The sequence below is a fragment of the Corticium candelabrum genome, chromosome 1 (genome assembly GCF_963422355.1).
Source record: "Corticium candelabrum chromosome 1, ooCorCand1.1, whole genome shotgun sequence".
Classification (NCBI taxonomy): Eukaryota; Metazoa; Porifera; class Homoscleromorpha; order Homosclerophorida; family Plakinidae; genus Corticium; species Corticium candelabrum.
Window position 1 is genome coordinate 2289535 of NC_085085.1, and position 21761 is coordinate 2311295.

The following is a 21761-nucleotide window of genomic DNA, read 5'->3' on the forward strand; positions in this document are numbered from 1 at the left end:
AACCAAACAGCTAGGGTGAGGGGAGTGGTCTGCTGACCATCAACATCTATTTAAGTTGTACAGCGGGCTAACGCAAACGTCAACGTAATCCAAACGCAATTTGACTACTTGTACATTGAGTATGTTGAAAATGTCAGGTAGGTACTCTACATGTACTGTATATTGCAAAACTAACGTCTTGTTTAGGTTAATTTAACCATCAAAGATCCCTGCCTGGTCAGAGGTTTGTACGCATGCTGCAATACGAACATTGCTGACTACTCGCCTGAATTTGTATCACTGAGTTAGTGACTCCTGTACCAACTATTCACTACAGCTGGTGCCTTTGATCAATAACATGTTCTCCTTGTCATTATCTTAGGACATTCCGGTGGGGTAAAATGTTTCTAGTGGTCTAGCTATCAAAATTCATGGTTCACATATGACAAGGGAGCTTGCAATGTATTCAACAGGGAGTAGTAAACCGACGTGTGTAGTTGTTGATATACATACGGGGATGTAAAAATTTGATTGAGTAGACATTTTACCAGCGGTCACATCTTCTTTAATAATTAATTAAGTTAACTTAATAAAAAGTTGCATGTGCACTAACTCGGTTAGAGTTGGTAACCAATGTCTCGCGGTTATGTTTATATAAATCCTGCATACTTTTTCCATAGTTGCATGCTTATCTTCTTCGTCTGTGACATGCTCAGCCAATACAAATGAAGCAAAGAACAGCTAGACATCATGCTCACTCTGACCTTTGAACTGGAAGTCGATCTTTTTTGTGCCGTCACTCTCTCAATCGTGTATGTAACGTGTAAACGGTACTACCCCTTTCCATCACTCTCTCGCAGCATCACTACGTCAGCACGAATTGACATGCGACACAAGCGACGAGCAAACCCCGACGACAGTCGACTCCGTGCACGAAGCAAAGAATGACGGATCGTGCTCTCCTCGTCGCGACTCGCGCCCTACTCATTGCGACGTGCGTCGCCCTACATCCAATGGCCTACACGGGCCGCCCGTACGGACAACTGGTCGCACTCGCAAGTGACAGCGCCGACACCGTCGCACTGGTGACGGTCCAAACGGACGGAATGGCGTACATCCACTGGAACAAAACGTTTCCGGACGATTTCCTCACGAGTGTGTGCCAATTCGGATTCGACATCGAAAACAGTATCATCTATTTGCCGTCGATGTATGAAGTGCTCGGTCTCGATGCGGGATCCGGTCGCGCTCTGGTGAGCTACTACACACACCATCTCGTCTACTTCTACAGCTTCAATTACGACTACGTGAATAAGTCGGTCAAAGGTATCTGCTCGGGTAATAGTAGTTTCAATTGGTGTAGCATGCAAGTGCGAGGCGAGGCGGTCGGTCGGAATGCGTACGAGTTCATGCTGCCGGACATCGAAGAGCCGGAGATGTGCAACTATGATGTCGATTTCGGTAACAATACGATGTGGTATCGCGTCGATTCGCGAGTTCTAGGCGTCGATTTGCGCACGGGAGAGCGCGTGTTCCAGGGTGTCGCTCCCGCGCGCTGCATTGCGCATGATCGCAAAACCGGCAAGGTGTTCGGCGTTGTGTCGAATGGTACTCGACGAATGAGTGTAATCGAAATCGGAGCGAGAGGCAACAATACGAACGTCACGAACTTGCCCGACGGTTATCATCTGGAGTCGCCCGGCCTTTGCGAAGTACACGCCGAGAGTCGGTCGATGTTTCTCATTATGATGAAGAACGTGTCGGTTGTGAGCGACGACGTCTACTTGTGGGCTCTATTCAAACTCAATCTGACCAGTTTGCACATCGATATCACTCCGGTTGAGAGACTGATGGCCCCGGACGGCAGCGATAAGCAACTGAAACTAACGCACTTCGTGTTTTTTGACGAGCACGTGTGAGCGTGGATACTTACGAGATGCGAAATTACTAGAATTAGATTAGTTTGACGGCTATAGCGTGCAGGCAACATTACTATTGGTATTTTCTATTGGCGAGTAATAAAGTGGGTGCGGTGCGGTGTCCTTTGCTGACGGTCACTAGAGTGTACACTTGTCTGGCGTGCTCATGCACGGAGGTCACATTTGAAGTAGCTGCATGCTGCGTCTGATGTAGACTGGGCACGCATTGTGAAAGTATGGCTTCGAGTGTTTAAAGACGTAGTGTTTTTGTAATTAAATTAGATTGTTAGTTGGGCGTAGAATGAAATGTCTTCGTTTCTAATTCTTACTGATTTATTTAGCAGAAAGTGACACGCCACCGCTCACGCGACGCACACACACACACACACACACACACACACACACACACACACACACACACACACACACACACACACACACACACACCAAGGCCGTACAGTACATGTACAGTACCTGGAGGCAGCGTCGGAATCCTAAACGTAGAGCACGGATTGGTTTTGCGCGAGGTATGAAGTCGATGATGGCCGTACTTTGAAAGCGAACCATGTAAACAACGTGCAGTAAACTGTTTGCACTCGTTAGTGATGTCCTACAACTGGCAATTTGCGCTATTCACATACCGTAGTGGTGTTCGTACATTGCCACGCCCCTAAAGTCAGAAGCTTAATTAAGGCAGTTGCCTCCTTTGACTCATGCCTGGGTACGGCCCTGCACATGCACACACGCACGCACTCAGGTACGTACATTAGCCTAGCGTACACTACGTATGACACACGTTTACGTGCAATTCCGGCGTTTTGCACTTGCCATTGTCTAAAACTTTTGTTCTCTTAGAGTCAGACATTGTTGTTTGAGATTGCTATATAGCTTGCGTTTCAAAAAAGGGCACAAGAGACCTCATTCGATTCTCTCCGTCAAGACTCTCGTCCAGCCGAGGGCTCTTGTCTTTTGTTTGACTCCGACCGTCAGGGACGCCAACGTTCTTACTGTACCAGACATTCTCAGCGTATATAATCAATTAATCGATGTGGTAAATGTAAACAACGGTTAAGTGACTCAGTCTCTCACTTGAGCAAGTGTAGCCGTGCACGTTAGCGCGCTACTGCTGCGTTTACAAAGCCCGCCAGATCACAGTCTTCGTGCAGTCCCCGCTGCCGGTGTCACGGTACCGGTGTTAGGTGTTACGGTACCGAGCAGTGTTTTTGGTACCTACACTGTATATCACCGGTAATATGCTACCCACCAGGTAGCAAAACATCAGAGCTGTCTCTTGCATCTCGATCGGTTTAAACTGAAAGAGCGACGAAGCAATGCATGGAGCGAAGTACTTTCAGAGTAAATCTGAAAGAAGGCTTGTATCAACGTCGCAAATTTCGTGTAGACAGCTGCATGTGTGTCACATTTAAAATTTTAGGGATGAAAACAGAAGCATGAAACAAAGAGAAAGCCCAGAAAGATGAGCATGACACCCGGATCGAGCAACAAACATGATCATGATCATACGGGTACCGGACAAGACTAGCACGAGAGAGTCTGGGAACAACACTAAACGCTCTTTGAGCTGCAGAATCTATATCCATCCAGATCTGCTTCAGGAAAGAGAAATTTTAATAAACAACAGACGCTCTACGATAAATTAACTCATTGCCAGCAAACGCAGAAATGCAAAAATAGCAAATGAACGGTCAACCACGCCGGCTTGCAATTTCTCTTGATGTTGGTAGACCAAAACGAGTGATCAGTGGCGTCGCTAAGCATGGGCCTGGGGAGGCCGTGGCCCCCAATAGTTTTTAGTAGGCGTGACCTTTCAAAACACAAGAAAAGGTCTCGTAAGTGTTATAACACCAACAGTCGGCCTCCCCAATTTGTAGGTCCATACAGGGACGGCCTTGAGTTGATATGCTATGAGCTTAGAACGAGACATACGTGGCTAGGTGGTGAATGTGCGAGAGTAGATCTGGAATGATCAGGAGCCTCTTCTAGAACATTCTCCTGCATCTTCCTCTTCAGGTGCAGTATCTCTTGTACAATCCTGAATGTATACGTACATCATAATTTGACATGCCATAGTGCAATCTGAAAAGACGTTGTACCTGTGGCTATTATGTGTCTTTGGTTGTGACGTCTACCGCTGTGGTCACACTCAAATCTGTAACACGTTTTTTCAATATGGCCACACAATGGTGTTTAGAACTGTGGTTAGGGTACGTGTAGTGTGAGGCAAATTCAAGATAACTGTGATCTGTTAATTATAACCTCTAAGTTAACCAAGGTCACCACGTTGGTTACTGTGGTTAGTGTTGTGAGGTGTTAATGAGGTGTGTCAAAGATGTTTGTATGGTGTTCTAAAGTGCACATGCGCTCAGCAAAGTTTAGAGACTTCTATACCCATGCATGAGTGTTAGCTGTCAGTTGATCATAGGATCTCCATTGCCAAAACAAGATCCCTGGCATTATGATGGTGGTCTACATTGAGTTCCCAGAATTTCTGCTCTCAGTGATAATCCTTGATAGTTCTCATAATTAAGAATTAGTTACTACAATATGATCCATGGATCACTGTGAACCACAACAAGGTGTTATCTAACCACAGTAAGCTAACCTACCACAGTTTGGCAACCACCCTTCTAACCACAATTGTGAAATAAGTTTGGACAACAATGTCTCATCTGTGCAAACATGACCTCTTTCACAAGACATAAAGTCCTTCATGGCTATTAAACGTACTGAGACCATCTTTTGTAGATGATTTTGAAGCCCCTAGAATACCTGTAAACGTTATACTGTATCTGCGCCGGATGTGGGTGTGTGAGAGGAGGAGTATATAAGAGCAAGGTCACAGGCTCACTTCATCAGTATAGAGAACATTGTCATCATGATGGTTTCAGTTTTTGTGACAGTTCTTGTGGTATTTCAAGTCATTGCTACATCTGGTGATCAGAGTGTGGCAGATGAGAGAAATCAACAGGTTATGATGATTCATCAAGTATTAATTAAATATAATGATAAAATTTTGGGTCTAATTTCGTTCATTGAGTAGACATGTGTGTCTGCTGGTGTTCCAGGAATACCTGGATCACCTGGAGCGAACGGATTACCAGGAAGAGATGGAATGAAAGGAGAAAAAGGGATGAACGGAGAGAAAGGATCAGTTGGAGACGTCGGCCCACAAGGATTCAAAGGAGAAGGAAGAAAAGGAGAGAAAGGAGTAAAGGGAGAGAGAGGATTAGTTGGAGGTGTCGGTGGTAAAGGTAACGCTGGAAAGATAGGTCCACAAGGTCCACAAGGGATAAGAGGAGAACAAGGAAGGAAAGGAGATAAAGGAGAAGCTATGACACTCAACTGGAAGCAGTGTGTGTGGAAAAGAAGTGATGGGAAGGACAGTGGTCTGATTCAGGTTATTCCAACTCGATTTGTTATTGCAATGAGCTATCAATGTGTGACTTGTTTCTGCTTTCTTTCAACAGAACTGTAATTTTAGAAAACATGACAGCAATTCAGCTCTACATATTGCGTATGCAGGAACTCTCAGGGTTCTATGCCAGAGTGATGCCTGCTGTTCTCGATGGTATTTTACATTCAACGGCAATGAGTGCAGTGGACCTATAACTATTGAGGGAATTGTGTACGGTGGTCCAGCTAATGATGATCCTCACCGTCACAGACAAATTGAGGGATACTGTGAGAACATTCCAGCAGGTCAGGTCACAGTAGGATTCAACATTGGAAACTGTCAAGGATACTCGAAAAGTAATGGAAATACAGGATGGAATTCAGTATCTCGCATTATGATTGCAGAAGTTCCTCCATCACAAAAGTGACTGAATTAGAAAGCAATTAGAACATGTGTTCAGTATAGTTTGCAGTGAATACAGTACGAGTTGCTGAAGTAGGAGGTTTGACGGTGTACGTGCATGTCTCTCTTTGCCATAATATGTGAGTGTATGTATGATTAATTCAACACGTAGCTGTCGACCAACAATCATCCTTAAAGGTTACAAACAAAAACGGTTGCCCAGAGATATGGTCTATCCGAGCTTGCTTACCAGCTGACCTATAAGAGAGCTGACAGCAAACTAGTGAGGAAAATTGAGATTGAGATCTTAGTTGAGCTTTTGCTCCTTGTAAACTTACTTGTGTTGCCTTTACAACAAATAATTACCTCATTAATCAATCAATGGAAAAGCAGCCAAATTTGATAATTGCAGTCCTACATACCAGAAATAAAATATGTTTAGAGTAAATGCAGCAATCATTGCGTAAAGAGTGACATGAGTATACTATACAGCAATATAGGAATTCAAGGGTGTGTGCAGAATTTGTTACATTGATACAGGAAGATTCGCAAGTTGAGAAATAACCCTTAATTAATAATTACGTAACAGTGGCATGCGTGCCATAATGTTTCGTCCTCTAGCAATTCGTTGTTCAAGGTTCAAATTTAAGATTGCCAAAAGTTGACACAAGTATGTAGCAGCATAATGATCAGATAACTACTTTCTGATAGTTTTGATGTTTACAGTGCAAATGACATTTACGGCATAAATAAAATGTCACACACACACTGAACAGAAAAACTCTCAGTATAACGTCAGCTTAGTGATGTGATGCGCGAGCGCTGCACAGAGGAGCGAGACGAACATCTGGCGACGAGGCTAAAGCCTAATATAGTCAACAGAAGCTGGCAACACAAGGAGTGTGTCATCAGTTGATGGGGCTCCCCATCAACTAATGATGGACTGTGTCATTGGTTCATATATATCCTATATGCAGTCAACTTTTGCCAAAAAGGATATAATGTAATCAGTAACTGTATATCAAAATTTCTTATTTATTATAACAGTTCAGTTTCAATGACTAAGAACAAACAATGGACAAATGACAAAACCATTAGTCACCAAGACATTTAGTCACCATGCAAGCACAAGCCTGTCAAATTCTCACACATTTGCAATGCCTAGCAAAAGGGATTAACAGAATAAACGAGTCCCCATATCACGTACTGCCAGACAAGCTGGGCTACATTAGTAAACTTGCCATCACTGTAGCAAGTCAATGCAACACTACTTCACACAACAAACAATCAGCAGCCAGCAAAGCAGTTTCCTATCTTTCCTTCTTTGCAGCAGACCAAAGAGAGACAAGCCCAACGTAAGTATATCAAGTCACAGTCAATGCAATTAAGTCTTCAGTAGCAAAGTACAATTTCACGTTGATGATCCACATACAACATCAAGTCCAAAATCTTGGAGCCAAGTAGCCTCCTAGTGTAAGCACAGTACACAAGCATTACAGACTCATACAAAGAAAGTGAGTTGGCCTTCTTCAAACACATACGAAACTGCATGGATACGATTGCCTTCATGATATCATCTCCACAATTTTTTTAACTCTTGGGTTCAAAAGAAAGGAAGGAAGCACACCCCAATAGTCATTAGTTGCCTCATGTCTAGTTACGCCTCTGCATGCAGTCTTAGTCCAGTGTGACCGTAAATACGACGGTAATACCACTTTTATTACCTCTAGCTGTCTTCTAGCTTCGTCGTCTGCGAGAGTAGAAATTGACAGACAAACCCAACAATTGGGTGAAAGAGAGTCATAAGATGAGCCTATCGATAGACATAACTTAAGTCTCAAGCCGAGTTGTAGAAATTTGATGGCAAGCACTAACCGAGTGAAGATACTTTGTGACCGAGACTAGAGAGGCTAGATCACTTTTCAAGTTCTACACCAGCAACGTTACGACGGATGCTGATGTGACTTGTTGTAACTAGTTGTCATCCAGCAGGATTGTGACGCTATGATAGCGTACAGTAACCTACTTCACGTTGCAGCCATTTTGGAAGAGTGACCAGATCCGGGACGTCGACTAATCAGTCATTACCTTACACGAGTGCTGAGAGGGGAAAATCTATTACTACACTTGAAATACAGTGATGTGAGGCGTAACAACAATGATTTGATATACTGTTACACTGATAAGTTGTGTTTGGGTGTTTTTTGCATCTAACGGCTCCAAAATTAGAGCACGTGCAAGCATGTATTAGAATTTTTTAGATAGCCTATCCTAAATGTCCATAAAAAGCCCATCCGATTAACTTAATTAATTGATTATTATTAATGCTGGCTAACTTTTAGCTGCGAAAGAAATATATCATTCATTCGTAGATAAATATTAATGATTTGACAAAAATTATTGCTAACTGGTGAGTGACATCATGCAGTCAACTTGTTTGACCGTGTTGTTATGTGAGATGCAAATGAGGCTACAGTAAGAAGAATTCAGTGAAGTAAATTAAATTATTTTGAACGGCTCAGCTGTCAGGTAGCTATTACAACATGCCAAGGACGACAAGTCGCCCAACCTCCACAGAAGTGGGACCGTTTAGTGTCTTTGAGCAAGCGCCTCAGGTGGATGCGATCGAAACAGTTCCACATGTGCGCATGCAGTACTGGAACGAAAAGCCTATGCACAGTCAGTATTAGTTGTTTCACTGAGAAGCCACTTGTGAACATGAAGGAGACCTACAGATGGCTGAACTCATTAAAGAATTTTGCTGCAACTGAGGGACTGGTTGTTGCTGTTCAAGACTGCATGAGCTCTTTAGACTTGGTACTATGAGTGTGACATTTTACATCGGGATGTTAGTCCACTTTCCCTTGATAGTGGTTTGTGCAGTGCAGACCTGGAGTCATGCAGCTGCTCACATTGTGGAGGCTGTAGTGTCTTGGCATTGACAGACTACTACACGGATCGCCACAATCGGGTGGCCTCCATCATTCACTGGGACATTTAGTTATCATCAGTTTGGGGTTCCAGTGGAGAGCAGATGGTACCGGCATCATCCTGATAGGCTTATGGAGACGGACGACATCACTGTGATATGGGATACAACCACCTCTACTGTTATTGAATGGTTAGTGCCAATTGTTCTGACATCTGCTTCAGAAATAAGGCATATTGATATGGCAACATTGCCAGGAAACATGCTGAGAAGTTGACAACGTAGTGTGACTTGTGGGTGGAGGTTAGTCGCATGTGGCAGTGTCGGACACTGGTTGTTGTAGTGGTGTTGGGAGCGTTGGGCATAGTGCATGCAGATAGTATACAATGGCTGGACATCATATTCCAGGTCATCACAACCTGCAGCACTTACAGAAAACAGTGCTTTTTGGATCCATGCACTCGGACCTGCATAAAGTCATGTTATCTGTCTTGACAACTATGATTGTTACGCATCTCTGAGACAGGGTTCGCTTCCGGTGCTTACAATAGTTGAGATTGGTCTGCAATGGTATATGTAGTTTATTTAGCCATGTTATGGTACTGTTTGTTACTCATTTGGTGGAGAGGTGATAAGATGAGGCATGATGTTTGTGTGACCTTCAGATGAAGGTTTGAGATAGTGTGAGCGTCAGATGATGATCTGAGATAGTGTGACTGTCAGATGAAAGTCTGACATAGTGTGACCGTCAGATGAAAGTCTGACATAGTATGACCGTCAAATGAAGATCTGAGATAGTGTGACCGTCAAATGAAGATCTGAGATAGTGTTACCGTCAGATGATGTTTAATTTTTGTGTGTGACAGTTCTTGTACTGATTGAATGTTTTGCTACTTCTGGTGGTTGCACTGTGTCAGCTGAGAGAAATCAGCAGGTTGTGGTGATTTATCAAGTATTAGTTAAAATACATCACAAAACTTTCTGTAAATTTGTTTACTGACTAGAGTAAGACATATACTAAAATATCTGCTGGTGTTCCAATAGTACGTGGATTGCCTGGATTGAACAAGTTCCAGAACGACATGAAATGAAGGGAGAGAAAGAAGTGAAAATGTGAGAAAGGGTTAGTTGGAAGAACCGGCTTAAAAGAAATAAGAGGTGAACAAAGAGAGAAAGACAAAGAAGTCACGAAAATGAACAATTGAAAACTGTGTGTATGGAACGATTCAGGTTACTCCAACTCCATTTGTGATTGCAACTATCATTGTGTGATTTGTTTATACTTTTCTTTTTAACAGAACTGTAATTTTAGCAAACAAAACGTCCAGTCAACTCGACGTGTTGCCTATGCAGGAAATGTCGGGGTTTATTGCGAAAAGAGGGGTGCTGCATGTTCTTGATGGTATTTTACATTCAACGGTAAAAAGTGCAGTGGACCTATACTTATCACTATTGAGGGAGTTGTGTATGGTAATCAAGCAAAGGATTTTGCACTTTGTCTCAGACATATTGAGGGATACTGTGAGGACATTCCATCAGGTCAAGTCAAAATTGGATTCAACATTGGAGACTGTGCAGAATCATGACAGAAACCGTCATCGTATACAGGATATCTAACAGTACTGTATCTCGCATTATGTTGAAGACGTTGCTCCACCACGAAATTAAGTGACTGAATTAGAGAGGAGTTTGGAACTTGTGTTCAGTAACTGTATTGTTTGCAGTACGTACAGTACGAGGTAGCTGAAGTAGGAGGCTGGATGGTGTGCGTGCATATGTCTCTCTTTGTATGAGAGTGCATGATGCACAGATGAAACAGTTGTCATGAGATTTAATTAATCAACTTGAATTTGAAATTTTGGATCAGGCTAGTTCTAGACTTTAATTTAGATGAATTGACAGCAAGCCGCATGGTGAGATCCAGATCCTTGTTACTTATAATTCAACTGCTTTTTTTCTTCACTAACTCTAGCTATGTTGAGTTAGCTATTTGACTAACAGCAACTGCATCAATAATAATATAAATAAATAAATAAATAAATAAATAAATAATAACGTATTTTCTGTCGCACAAACTGTGCAGTTCCCTCTAGGAGCATACAGATTAGATAAACAAACTATTGACTAGATAGATAGTAAAAGAAAGTGCACTAGACAACAAACTAGAAACAGCTAATAGAAGTGTCTAACTCCTTTCTTCAGATCCCTACATGCTCAAGCAATTAATTTAAGTTCCTAGACTTGACATCGATTTCTCTCTGTTTACAATCCACGAAAAAAGTCCTAACCAAACTGTTTGCAGAGTGCATAGCTCTTTTCATATATAATGTCTAGATCTGTAGCTTCAGTGTACCGTTTCTAGATCTGATGCCTAATTCCACAAACCAATTTCGTAGGATATCGCTAACTAACCTCATCTCGTTTGAATCTCTCTCAGTTGCAGTAGTCTAAGCGTCAGAAATTAATTAAGAACAGCGACAGTCTGCGATGTATATACCATACAGCAATATAGCAATCTAATAACTTTTACGTCAGACTATATTTCGGACTTGCGCAGTAGAAACGCGCCCTTTTTCCTAATTTGAGTGAAACTACGAACGTACGCACTGCAAGTGAGAGTGCAGCTGCTTTTTGAGTTCGAGCCCGTTGTTGGTGAGCTAATTTTGTCTTCACTAATTTGATTTGCTGTCGATTCGTTGTCTGCAAGTTCAGTGAAATGCCGCAATGAGTGAATGGATGTGCTGGCACGAGTCTGACTGGAAAGACGACCCATCCGGGAATGGAAAGGAACCGACAGAACCGTGAGTCAAACCTTCGCTTGATAAAACAGGCTCAGTTTGTTGTGCAAACGATTGCCTTTGCTAAGAAATTATCGTATTTTTTCGTCCATCTTTACGCTATTTTTCAAACAGCAGCGCGACAGACAAATACTAACGATTTGACGAACGTCTGTACGCGTAGGGGTGACCGATGTTTGCCTGATGATCTCGATTTCTGTACGCTGTTGTCTGGAAGCTCCGAGTCGTCGTTCGTCTTCTCCCCGCCAGACTACGATCACGTGATCAGGTCAGTGGGCGGGTCCAGCACGACGTCATCCGTGAGTTATTTCAATTCGCTGCGGTGGATGCGGTAGCGTCACATGTGTGCTTGGCTCGTATCAGGTACAAGTCGAGAAACCTCATGTTGTCTTCACGTTGTCCGTGGATGCCAAAGGAAAAGGTAAGACAGCGTGATGTCGTTCGCAGGAATATGATTGGCCGTTGACGGTTGGCATGGAGATAGGCGCGAACGGAAAGCTTGAATTTCTTTCATCAGTATTTGTCTCTTACTTATCTTACACATTTTACACATTGTCATGTCTGATGCTCTTCTATAGAGGAGGAGTTGTCAACTTAACTCAATTAATTAATAATTTAGAGAAATGATGGCAATTATCAACACACATTTGCTTTAATTAATCTGAGTGTATTTGTATTCATTCATTGTTGTCTAAATATCGTGCTAGCAGTATTAATATGCTGGGATTAATTGTTGTTAATGACTGACATGCAGTATAGGATTCTCATCTAGACAGTTAGACTTACCTGCTGCAGAGCGATTGAAAATTACACATAATCGTGTCTTACATCTTAATTAAACTCTTTGATATTGTGATGTGGCAGCTAAGCTTTGCAGGTTGTGACTGTGAAACACAGAAACTACTAACGTAAAGCAGTTGTTACATTATGATATCTACACCAGACATCTGATCTCCACATAAATTTTTAGATATTATTTTTTTGATTAGGTTGTATGCACTGTTTGTAAGTGCAGTTGGTTGCAAATGAAGTCTTGTGTAAACCTAAAATAGAAATGACATGTTTTATACCAGGGTTATTTCAATTGTTGGTTTTGTGTTCAGACGTCGAACAAGCAACATTTGTCTGTAGTTCTTTCATACAGACACAAGACAATTTTTGGATTTTATTTTAAGAAATTTGATGACCAATGTGTTGTTGAACTGAAAATTGTATAAAGCCGCTTACATGTCAGGCTCTAAACGGGCGCATACCAAGTATATCTATTCCTGGATCTGTCATTGACAACAATCAATGAAATGTTGAATGATGCAGTCGACTAAAGACCTGTCGGTGCATGCTGTATTGGAGGAAATTGGTTCTACATGTGATTGTAGCCACTGTCCGTATAGAAAATGTTCACGATTTTATTGATTATTACCAACATTGTTGCAAGCAGCACATGTTATTGTATCAATACGTGATACGATTGAATATGCCAATGAAATTTATTTCTATTTTTTGTACGTAAAAGCCTCTATTTGTTGATTATTAGTTTCTCATCCGGTCATTCCTAGCAAACGACACAGGCAGGCAGACATTATGCCATTAGTGTATGCCTACTCTTTTGGTATGTTTTGGTTTAAGTACAAATATATATTTATTAATTTATCAAATACCTATCTTTAGTGAATATAGTGAAACAGCACTACACACAGAGATTGTCTTCACTCACACCTCTGTTGCATTTCTGGGAAACTGTTTCTCTAAGGAAGTTGGTGAACGTCACATTTGTTATGTTCAAGACATCTTTGTACATGCACATGTTCATAGCAAATTCGTAAGTCTCACATGAATTAATATCAAATAATGGGATATGATACATTCTGCCAAAACCATGCGGGTGGTGGATGAGAAACTAAAATTTAATAAGCAATGAATAGGGGCCTAACTACTTATTTAGGTATTACTGCTGTTGTTGTTTTACAGATTTGTGGGTCTTTTGCATGATCACATTTACAGTAATGTACTGTGCAGATAGCCAAATTCATGTGAGGAGTACACACACACACACACACACACACACACACACACACACACACACACACACACACACACACACACGCACGCACATACATACATACAGACAGACAGACAGACACACACACACGCACATACACACATACATACAGACAGACAGACAGACACACACACCACACTCACACACGGATGTACACACTTTTATCTATTTTATATTTATTAAGTATTGTCTACCTTAGTTTGTGTTTTAATTTTGAACTCGATTTTTGATCAGTCGGTTAGTATACATCGTATTGCTACTTGTGTGTTGCTAGATTGTGAAGTCGATGAGAGTATTAACGTGAATGTTACTATCGATCTGAAACAGGAAACGACCAGCACCACACACGGTCAGTACGCTCAGTAACCATCATCATTGATGTTGACACTTACAATACGATTTGGTTGGGGCAGGCTTGTGGTCACTTTTTGGATTTAAATATGTTATGAAACAACATGCTGCATGGCTCCGTTTTCTGTTTATCCATTTGTTTGTTTTCTTGCTTTCCATTTATTCTATTTGTCTTTACAGCTGAGGTTTTAAGTCACAGTGTGCCGGCTGATAGACTCGTTTGGTCTCCAACTCTTCGCCCTCTTGACCGATTGCTTGCAACAAACATTGAAATGGCGAGATTACAGCAGCAGCTGGAGGTCGTTGAAGAGAACGGAGAGAACGAGGAAAGGGTCAAACGACCACGAAATGCGTTTATGTTCTTCTGCTCAAACCAGAGACCAGAGCTCCAAAAGTAAGATGATTGTTTGTATTCGATAGACTATTGTATTGGAGGGATGCATCTCACAATACAGACTATTGTATTGGAGGAATGCATCTCACAATACACTAGACTATAGTATTGAAGGGATGCATCTCACAATACACTAGACTATTGTATTGAAGGGATGCATCTCATAATACACTAGACTATTGTATTGAAGGGATGCATCTCACAATACACTAGGCTATAGTATTGGAGGGATGCATCTCACAATACACGTGTGAACTCATTCATTTAGAATAAACGAGGAGCTAACCAACTGTATGTAGCCAGCACAGACTAACAATCATGTGGCACCACACTAAAATAAATACAGTCAGTAAAACGCTATAGACTATTGTATTGGAGGAATGCATCTCATAATACACTAGACTATTGTATTGGAGGGATGCATCTCACAATAGACTATTGTATTGGAGGGATGCATCTCATAATACATTGAATTTTTGTATTTGTTTACTGCATTAGTACTGAAAAATTGATATAATAAAATGCTGAAGGTATATTCTATGAGCTATTTCTCGAATGCATCAAGCTGTGTGCTCTAGACTGTATCCGGGATTAAACAATCGCACTATCAGTCAAATGTTGGGTGCCATGTGGCGATCACTATCGAACGAAGAGAAGCTGCCGTTTCAGGGAGAAGCTGCCAAAGAGCGAGAAGATCACAAGAAACAGCATCCAGATTGGAAATACAGCATAGACAAAGCAAAAGGAGTCAAACGAAAGATCAAGGTTAGTTACTATTTATAAACCGTCTGCCAGTATTTTGACCGGTTTGGCAACTCTGACATGGTAACTCATTGACATGGTAACTCACTGACATAGCAAGTCTTTGACATGGCAACTCATTGACATTGCAACCATTAGCATGGCAACTCATTGGCATGGCAACCCATTGGCATGGCAACTCATTGACATGGCAACTCATTGGCATGGCAACTCATTGACATAGTAATGTCATCATTTGTTCTTGTTGTGTGCTCCGTCTTTCAGGCCGTCAAGAAACTTCAGAGAACGTTTGAGAGAGAGATCAAGGGGAAGTGTACGAAGAAGGAAACGTTGCACGATCACACAGTCACAGCATTGGACGAGTTGTGGTCACCAATAGAATGGACAGGCGGCGGTAACACTCAATGCTTGGAAATCTCAAACATCCACACAAGGTAGTCTGATACATAGGAGATAGTAATGGATTGAATATGAATACAACAATAATATGAATGGGTGGTAGGACAATGGGTGAAGATTGAATCACGTGTGCACACACACACACACACACACACACACACACACACACACATACACACACACACACACACACACACACACACACACACACAAACACACACACACACACACACACACACACACACACACACACACACACACACACTGCTCACTAATTTGCCAGCCACTTGTTTGTGTAGCGAACCGGCTGCATGTTGGGTAACACCGAGTGATCGTGAACAAGAGCTATGCGGCTTGACTGTTTCCACTGCCCTCGATCTGTAAGGCAGTCAATGTCGTTACATTCACCTTCTACTGTACACGTTTTGTTTTGAATCTAGCCTCGATTGCCATACAGACGTCGACCCTGATTCTGTTAATGATTCTGTGTTGGACGGTCAGTGTGACGGTAGGATGATAGATGAGATGTGGGTAGTGCTATTACATGACGAGTGTCGTGTGTGTGTGTGTGTGTGTGTGTGTGTGTGTGTGTGTGTGTGTGTGTGTGTGTGTGTGTGTGTCACTGTGTGTGCATATGGTCAACGTGTTTAGATCAAACGGCTCCGATGCTACCGAAAGTGGACGAATTGAATCAGATTGTGCACGAACACGACATCACGATGTTTGGTTGCACCGATCAACACATCATGGACAAATGGTGAGACATTGATGTTATGCTACAATACAATACGATATATACTGTATGCTCATAGTCATACAAAAATGTTTGTGTCACATCACACTCACGCATCGCTGCAGTACGCTGACGGACATGTTTCTGTAACGGGCAGATTGTAGACATAGAAATCCCCACAGTTGGTGATATTAATCGTCACCTGCAAGGCACAGCAGTTGTCTAGCCAACGGAAACACACTTTACCAATACCGGTGTCTCCAACTGCAGTCAGTGGATATTTCTTTAGCCATCCGGGTGTGGCTGTCCCACAGTGACCATTTGATGGGCATTTCTTAGCCATTCGTCTTCCAATACTCGCGTTAAATGCATGCCATTCGTGTCGAAATCCGTTGTCCTCTGAATCACAATGAAAACCAACCTCGATTGAAGACAACGAAGATTGCCTCCAAGTGTCGGACAAGACTCGATGGTTTGTCTCATTACATTGACTCGGTAACTTGATTATCTCACTGCCAATTGTCGGCTCAATTGTTCCGTCCTCTGGTATGTCTTCACTGCCCGGTTCCCCTTTCATCCCTTTCTCTCCTTGTATACCTGGTTCCCCTTTCATGCCTCGTTCCCCTTTCGTGCCTTTCTCTCCTTGTATTCCTTTCTCCCCTCTCTCCCCTTTCAGTCCTTGGTCTCCAGTCACCCCTTGGCTTCCGTTATTTCCCTTATGACCTTGCCTGCCTTTAACCCCTCGCTTTCCCTTCTCTCCTTGAATGCCTCTGATCCCCTTCACCCCTCGCCGTCCAACATCTCCTTTTGTTCCATTCACCCCTTTCTCTCCCTTCACACCGGGTACGCCCGGCTTCCCATCATCGCCGGGTTCTCCATCTCTTCCGTCTCTTCCATCTCTACCACTAAGACCCGGCAAACCATTCACACCCGGCTGTCCAATCCCATCTCTACCCGGCAACCCACTTTTGCCTGGCTCTCCAACTTCTCCTTTCGCTCCCGGCAAACACACAGCACTTTCCGGTTTGCATATGCTCTTTATTGTCGATACAATCGCCGATCCGAGATCACCTGCTATTTGTGATGATACATCGAGAGATGCTGCTGATCTCTTTTTCTTCCCTCCTTCGGGCTCTGATAGCATTCGACTTACTCTGTCTCTTACATCACCTGCTGCTGACTGCTGCTCTTGCAATGTCGTTAGATCGTCTTGTAGGGTCGTTACATGGCTCTTTAGATCTCTCAGTGAAATGAAACAGATTGTAGTGAACGCCAAATTGAGTGTCAGTGCTGTGACTGTAAACAGTGCAAAGAACCATCGACACTTTGGAGTGGCAGGAAGATGCTGGTCGTGTGACCCTTTCATGAGGCCTCACTCGACGCGACGTACAATTTGTTGTTTGTTTCACTCTCACACTCGCCTTTGTTTCGGAAAGCGTTGACCAGATAGGAAACGATGCGCCAATCTCACAGTAGTCGCTGGTAGGCGGAAGTGGGTTGGGCCATGTGAACGTTTGCGCATGTGTGGTAGCTGGTGTCAGCAGTTGCCTAGCTAAAACATCTAACCTCCATCAGCGCTTGAAGACTTTTATCAGTTCTCAGTTTTCTTTGCGTTAGATGCATGTGGAGTAAGTGCATATTGTGTTTTACACGCAACAAGCACTGGAGTGAGCCTCGGCCTCCCAGACCCGTGTAGCGCCGATTCAAAGTCGTCCGCGGCCTCCCAGACTCATGTAGCGCCGGTTCAAAATCGTTTAGTTAAGACTGCAGTACGTTAACTGTACGTATGCATGATACGATTAGGAGCACTGTACTGATTAGTGACAAGGGTTGTCAGACAATGGCTGTTGCATGCACACACATGATTAGATAAAATAGATAAATAAATATAAATAATAAATAAAAATAAATAAATATATAAGTAAAATAAATAATAAATAAATAAATATAATAAATAATAAATTAATAAATATGATAAATAAATAAATAATAAATAAATAAAATAAATAAATAATAAATAAATAAATAAGATAAATAAATAAATAAAATAAATAAGATAAATAAATAAATAATAAATAAATAAAATAAATAGTAAAAAATAAAAATAGATAAATAAATAATTATAAATAAATGGATAAATAAAGTAATTAAATAATTAAATTGTAAATGATAAGTAAGTAAACAGATAGATGAATAGATAAATAAATATATAAATAATAAATAGATTAAGTAATTAATTATTTTTATCCATTTATTGTGTTGTTACAAACCAGACTGATCTGGTGAGCACGACACAATAAGTGGATAAAAATAATTAATTACTTAAAAATTATAATAAATAAATAAATAATTAATTAATTACTTAAAAATTAAAATAAGCGGCTGTCTCAGGTCAACAGTATGACTGCATGTCCAAGTTGTCAACATTTCTCACCACGGTCATACAGTACTGTACTGATACATATTATCTGATGACAAGAACTGATAGACTGACATACAGTAATTTAAAGAGTCAACAGGATATGACGTTAGCAGCATGTTCAACCCGATGGAATGACATTCTATGTAGCAGACATCATTTGCTGCCTTCAGTCAGATTGTTAGTACTGTAAAGTTGCATGACCGGAGATGCATGGCTTGATAGGCTTGAATGCAACTATAACACAATATATTGTAGTATTACATACATACATACATACATACATACATACATACATACATACATACATACATACATACATACATACATATATATATATATATATATATATATATATATATATATATATATATATATATATATATATATATATATATATATATATATATATATATATATATATATATATATATATATATATATATATATTGAATGCATACTTGTGTATGTAATAGTTTTATGTAATACACTACAGTATAAACAACTATGTAAATGGGTATGGATATACACACTGTACATGCAAAGTGACAGACAGTCTGTGTATAGATCTCTATGTTTACTCATTATTGTTACAATTATTGTCTATCCGTGTGTATGTCTGTTGAATTGCTGATGACTTATGGAGCTGCTAATGTTTTGTGTTCGATGTCCTGCAGTATGGCCGAGTCTGGCCAGATGTTGATGCAGCAGGTACCGTCGTCGTCGTTTTCCTATGCGTTTGCACCGATGCCGAAGGTATTGCACACGCACGCATGCACACACACACACGCACACACACACACAGCAGTTACTTTGTTGTTAGTCAAGTTTGTTGAGCAATTCCTGTGCTGTCTTTGTGGCAAGTCTTGTGTGGGTGTTTAGAGAAACAAGAAGAAATCTGCAAATCCGTATTCGTTCGGTTGTAGAAGGTATTATGGAATGACAAGCTTCGACTTGTGGTGTAATGGTTGCAAGTGAGTCGTCTGTCTGTCTGTCTGTTTGTATGTCTGTCTGTCTATATGTCAGTCTGTCTGTTTGTCTGTCTGTCTGTTTGTTGGTGTTTGTCTGTTTGTTGGTGTTTGTCTGTCTGTCTTTCTGTATATCTGTCTGTCTCTTTGTCTGTCTTCTTCATATATTTTCATAAATGAATGCTATTACAACCAAAACTAGTTAAAATATTCCAGAGACCCAATAGGGTCAATACAGTCTGTCTGTCTGTCTGTCTGTCTGTCTGTCTGTCTGTCTGTCTGTCTTCTGTCTGTTTATTGGTCTGTCTGCCTGTTTGTATGTCTGTTTGTCTATATGTCAGTCTGTCTGTCTGTTTGTTGGTCTGTTTGTCTGTCTGCCTGCTGGTCTGTCCGTCTGTCTGTCTGTATATCTGTCTGTCTCTTTGTCTGTCTTTTTCATATATTTTCATAAATGAATGCTTTTACAACCAAAACTATTTAAAATGTTTCATAGACCCAATAGGGTCAATACAGTCTGTCTGTCTGTCTGTCTGTCTGTCTGTCTCTCTGTCTCTCTGTCTGTCTTTCTGTCATGCTTTCTGTCTGTCTGTTTGTCTGTCTGTTTGTCTGTTTGTCTGCTTGTCTGTTCCATCTGTTTGTTGTTCACTTTTAGACAAAAGAAGCGTTGCTGTAGAAACGATCAAATCAGCTGTTCAGCCACTACTTCACAATTGCAGAACAAAGACTGATGAAAGCTTATCACAGCAGCAACTACCTCTCTGTTCCTTTCCTTCTTCTTCCGTACATGCACTATCATTGAGTTGTGTCCTCTCAATCAAGATTTATCAACTTGATGTCATATGTATGTAGCTATAGAAATGTCATACTTATTGACCATGATGTGGCATACTCGCCTACTCAATGTATATTTATATTATTTATTTATTTATTTATTTATTTATTTATTCATTCATTTGCAATAATTATACTAGAGGAGTGTGTCTCTTCAAGTGGTGCTTGGGTTTTATTAGTTGGCTGGCTACTGAGTTTCATAGCATTAGTTAGTTTAATTAATTAATTAATTAGATTAAGTAAACATTTGTTCATGACTGCCAAGTGCGGCCATGCCTGGGAAGCACTACGCGTCTCTAAAAAATAATAAAGTGTATAACACTCTCAGTCTCAGCATCTTACTTTTCAGTTACTGATATTAGATTCTAACCGTTTACTGGCAAGGATGCGGTCTGGCAGTGCGAACCGATGAAGGATATATACACCCGGATATCTACACCCGGGTATAGACACCCGGATATAGACACCCGGATATAGATACTGATAGCCTTTCTTTTACTCTACAGTCAGCTGCATGGGTAAAAAGAAGCTGTTGTCGTTCCGTCCTGGTCTAGGACAGACACCTCGAAGACCTATACGGAGTCTACGCCCACATGCACCGGCAAAGAGAATCTCTAGTATGTCGTCTGACATTGTGTCGAGCGCGGACGCCGACTATCAGTGCTGTACGTGCCGAATCTACAAGGACTGTGCGGAACCGAACGCCCTGGCCCACTCACATCGAAGGATGCGGATGACATCCTTAGGGTGATCCGGGATACTCGACCTGTTGCGTGACGGCAAATTCCCACGTACGTGTCAGGGCCACGCCCACTGTTGTTAATTAAATGACGTAAATGTAACATCCGGTTTGGATTACTGTGACAATGACATAACTATTGTCCTTTGCCTACTTCTCTTTGATACTATGCAGGCGACTTAGGGTGCATGCCTGTACAGATGCACCACACAGAAACGACAGGCAGGTGTAGGATAGTCAAAACTCATATACAACGGATTTTTGAAGTTCATAGTGTAGAGAACAAATTCCCTGTGGCTGGACAGTATTTCACCGTCCTTCAATTACGATTGCCAATTCTGAGCTCAAACGATGTCTGCAGTCGACCTGAGGGTAAAGCAACTCTTACCTTTTGGTCGACGGCAAACACGTGGAGTAACTCTGTGGGTGTTTAGTGGGTTAACTTAATTCTCATAGAATTCGTGGTAGACAATGGTGTTTGACACTGAACATCTGATGCATCATTACGTGTTCACAGTGTAAATCTGACTCATACTCGTGACGTCAATGGTGTCCAGTGTTAGAGTTCAAGTCGGAATTGGAACCAGCATCAGTACGACTCGCGTCTGGGTTGTGACTGTATCGTATCCATTGTGGTCGCACTCTGTTTTGAAGTAGACATACA

General features: G+C 41.5%; 5 protein-coding genes and 1 long non-coding RNA gene across 8 annotated transcripts in view; 5 read left to right on the forward strand and 1 right to left on the reverse strand.

The window, feature by feature from the left end:
- The first annotated feature begins 68 nt into the window (after positions 1–68).
- LOC134189918 (uncharacterized) lies at positions 69–2125 on the forward strand. The gene is made up of 2 exons (XM_062658319.1): positions 69–137; positions 187–2125. The coding sequence occupies exon 2, from the start codon at positions 924–926 to the stop codon at positions 1896–1898; it is 975 nt and encodes a 324-aa protein (XP_062514303.1). The 5' UTR covers positions 69–137; positions 187–923; the 3' UTR covers positions 1899–2125.
- Positions 2126–4757: 2632 nt separating this feature from the next.
- On the forward strand, positions 4758–5894 carry LOC134193222 (collagen triple helix repeat-containing protein 1-like). Its single transcript, XM_062662038.1, has 3 exons — positions 4758–4887; positions 4960–5316; positions 5387–5894. Exons 1-3 carry the CDS (start codon positions 4795–4797, stop codon positions 5738–5740), a joined length of 804 nt encoding a protein of 267 aa, XP_062518022.1. The 5' UTR covers positions 4758–4794; the 3' UTR covers positions 5741–5894.
- Positions 5895–9472: 3578 nt separating this feature from the next.
- On the forward strand, positions 9473–10498 carry LOC134193872 (uncharacterized). Its single transcript, XR_009972119.1, has 3 exons — positions 9473–9578; positions 9649–9874; positions 9943–10498. It is a non-coding gene; the product is annotated as an uncharacterized LOC134193872 (long non-coding RNA).
- Positions 10499–11211: 713 nt separating this feature from the next.
- On the forward strand, positions 11212–20467 carry LOC134191695 (uncharacterized). Of its 3 annotated transcripts, none has more exons than XM_062660317.1 (14): positions 11212–11296; positions 11357–11445; positions 11606–11741; positions 11806–11863; positions 13776–13850; positions 14033–14246; positions 14825–15011; positions 15273–15442; positions 15707–15787; positions 15848–15915; positions 16059–16164; positions 19237–19315; positions 19442–19533; positions 20180–20467. In XM_062660317.1, exons 2-14 carry the CDS (start codon positions 11369–11371, stop codon positions 20253–20255), a joined length of 1419 nt encoding a protein of 472 aa, XP_062516301.1. In that variant the 5' UTR covers positions 11212–11296; positions 11357–11368; the 3' UTR covers positions 20256–20467. The 3 variants fall into 3 exon arrangements, with proteins under 3 accessions (XP_062516301.1, XP_062516309.1, XP_062516294.1); XM_062660325.1 differs by having other exon boundaries at positions 11225–11296; positions 11352–11445; positions 15848–15934; XM_062660310.1 differs by having other exon boundaries at positions 11225–11296; positions 11352–11445.
- LOC134191721 (collagen alpha-1(XXIII) chain-like) lies at positions 16111–17653 on the reverse strand. Its single transcript, XM_062660335.1, has one exon. The coding sequence runs from the start codon at positions 17504–17506 to the stop codon at positions 16250–16252; it is 1257 nt and encodes a 418-aa protein (XP_062516319.1). The 5' UTR covers positions 17507–17653; the 3' UTR covers positions 16111–16249.
- A 1200-nt stretch (positions 20468–21667) lies between the features above and the next one.
- The window catches only part of LOC134181824 (complement receptor type 1-like), a 12042-nt gene continuing 11948 nt past the window's right edge, over positions 21668–21761 (forward strand). The window contains exon 1 of the mRNA XM_062649095.1: positions 21668–21761. This exon is cut by the window's right edge and continues 35 nt beyond it. The gene's annotated coding sequence lies outside the window, so the exon portion shown is untranslated.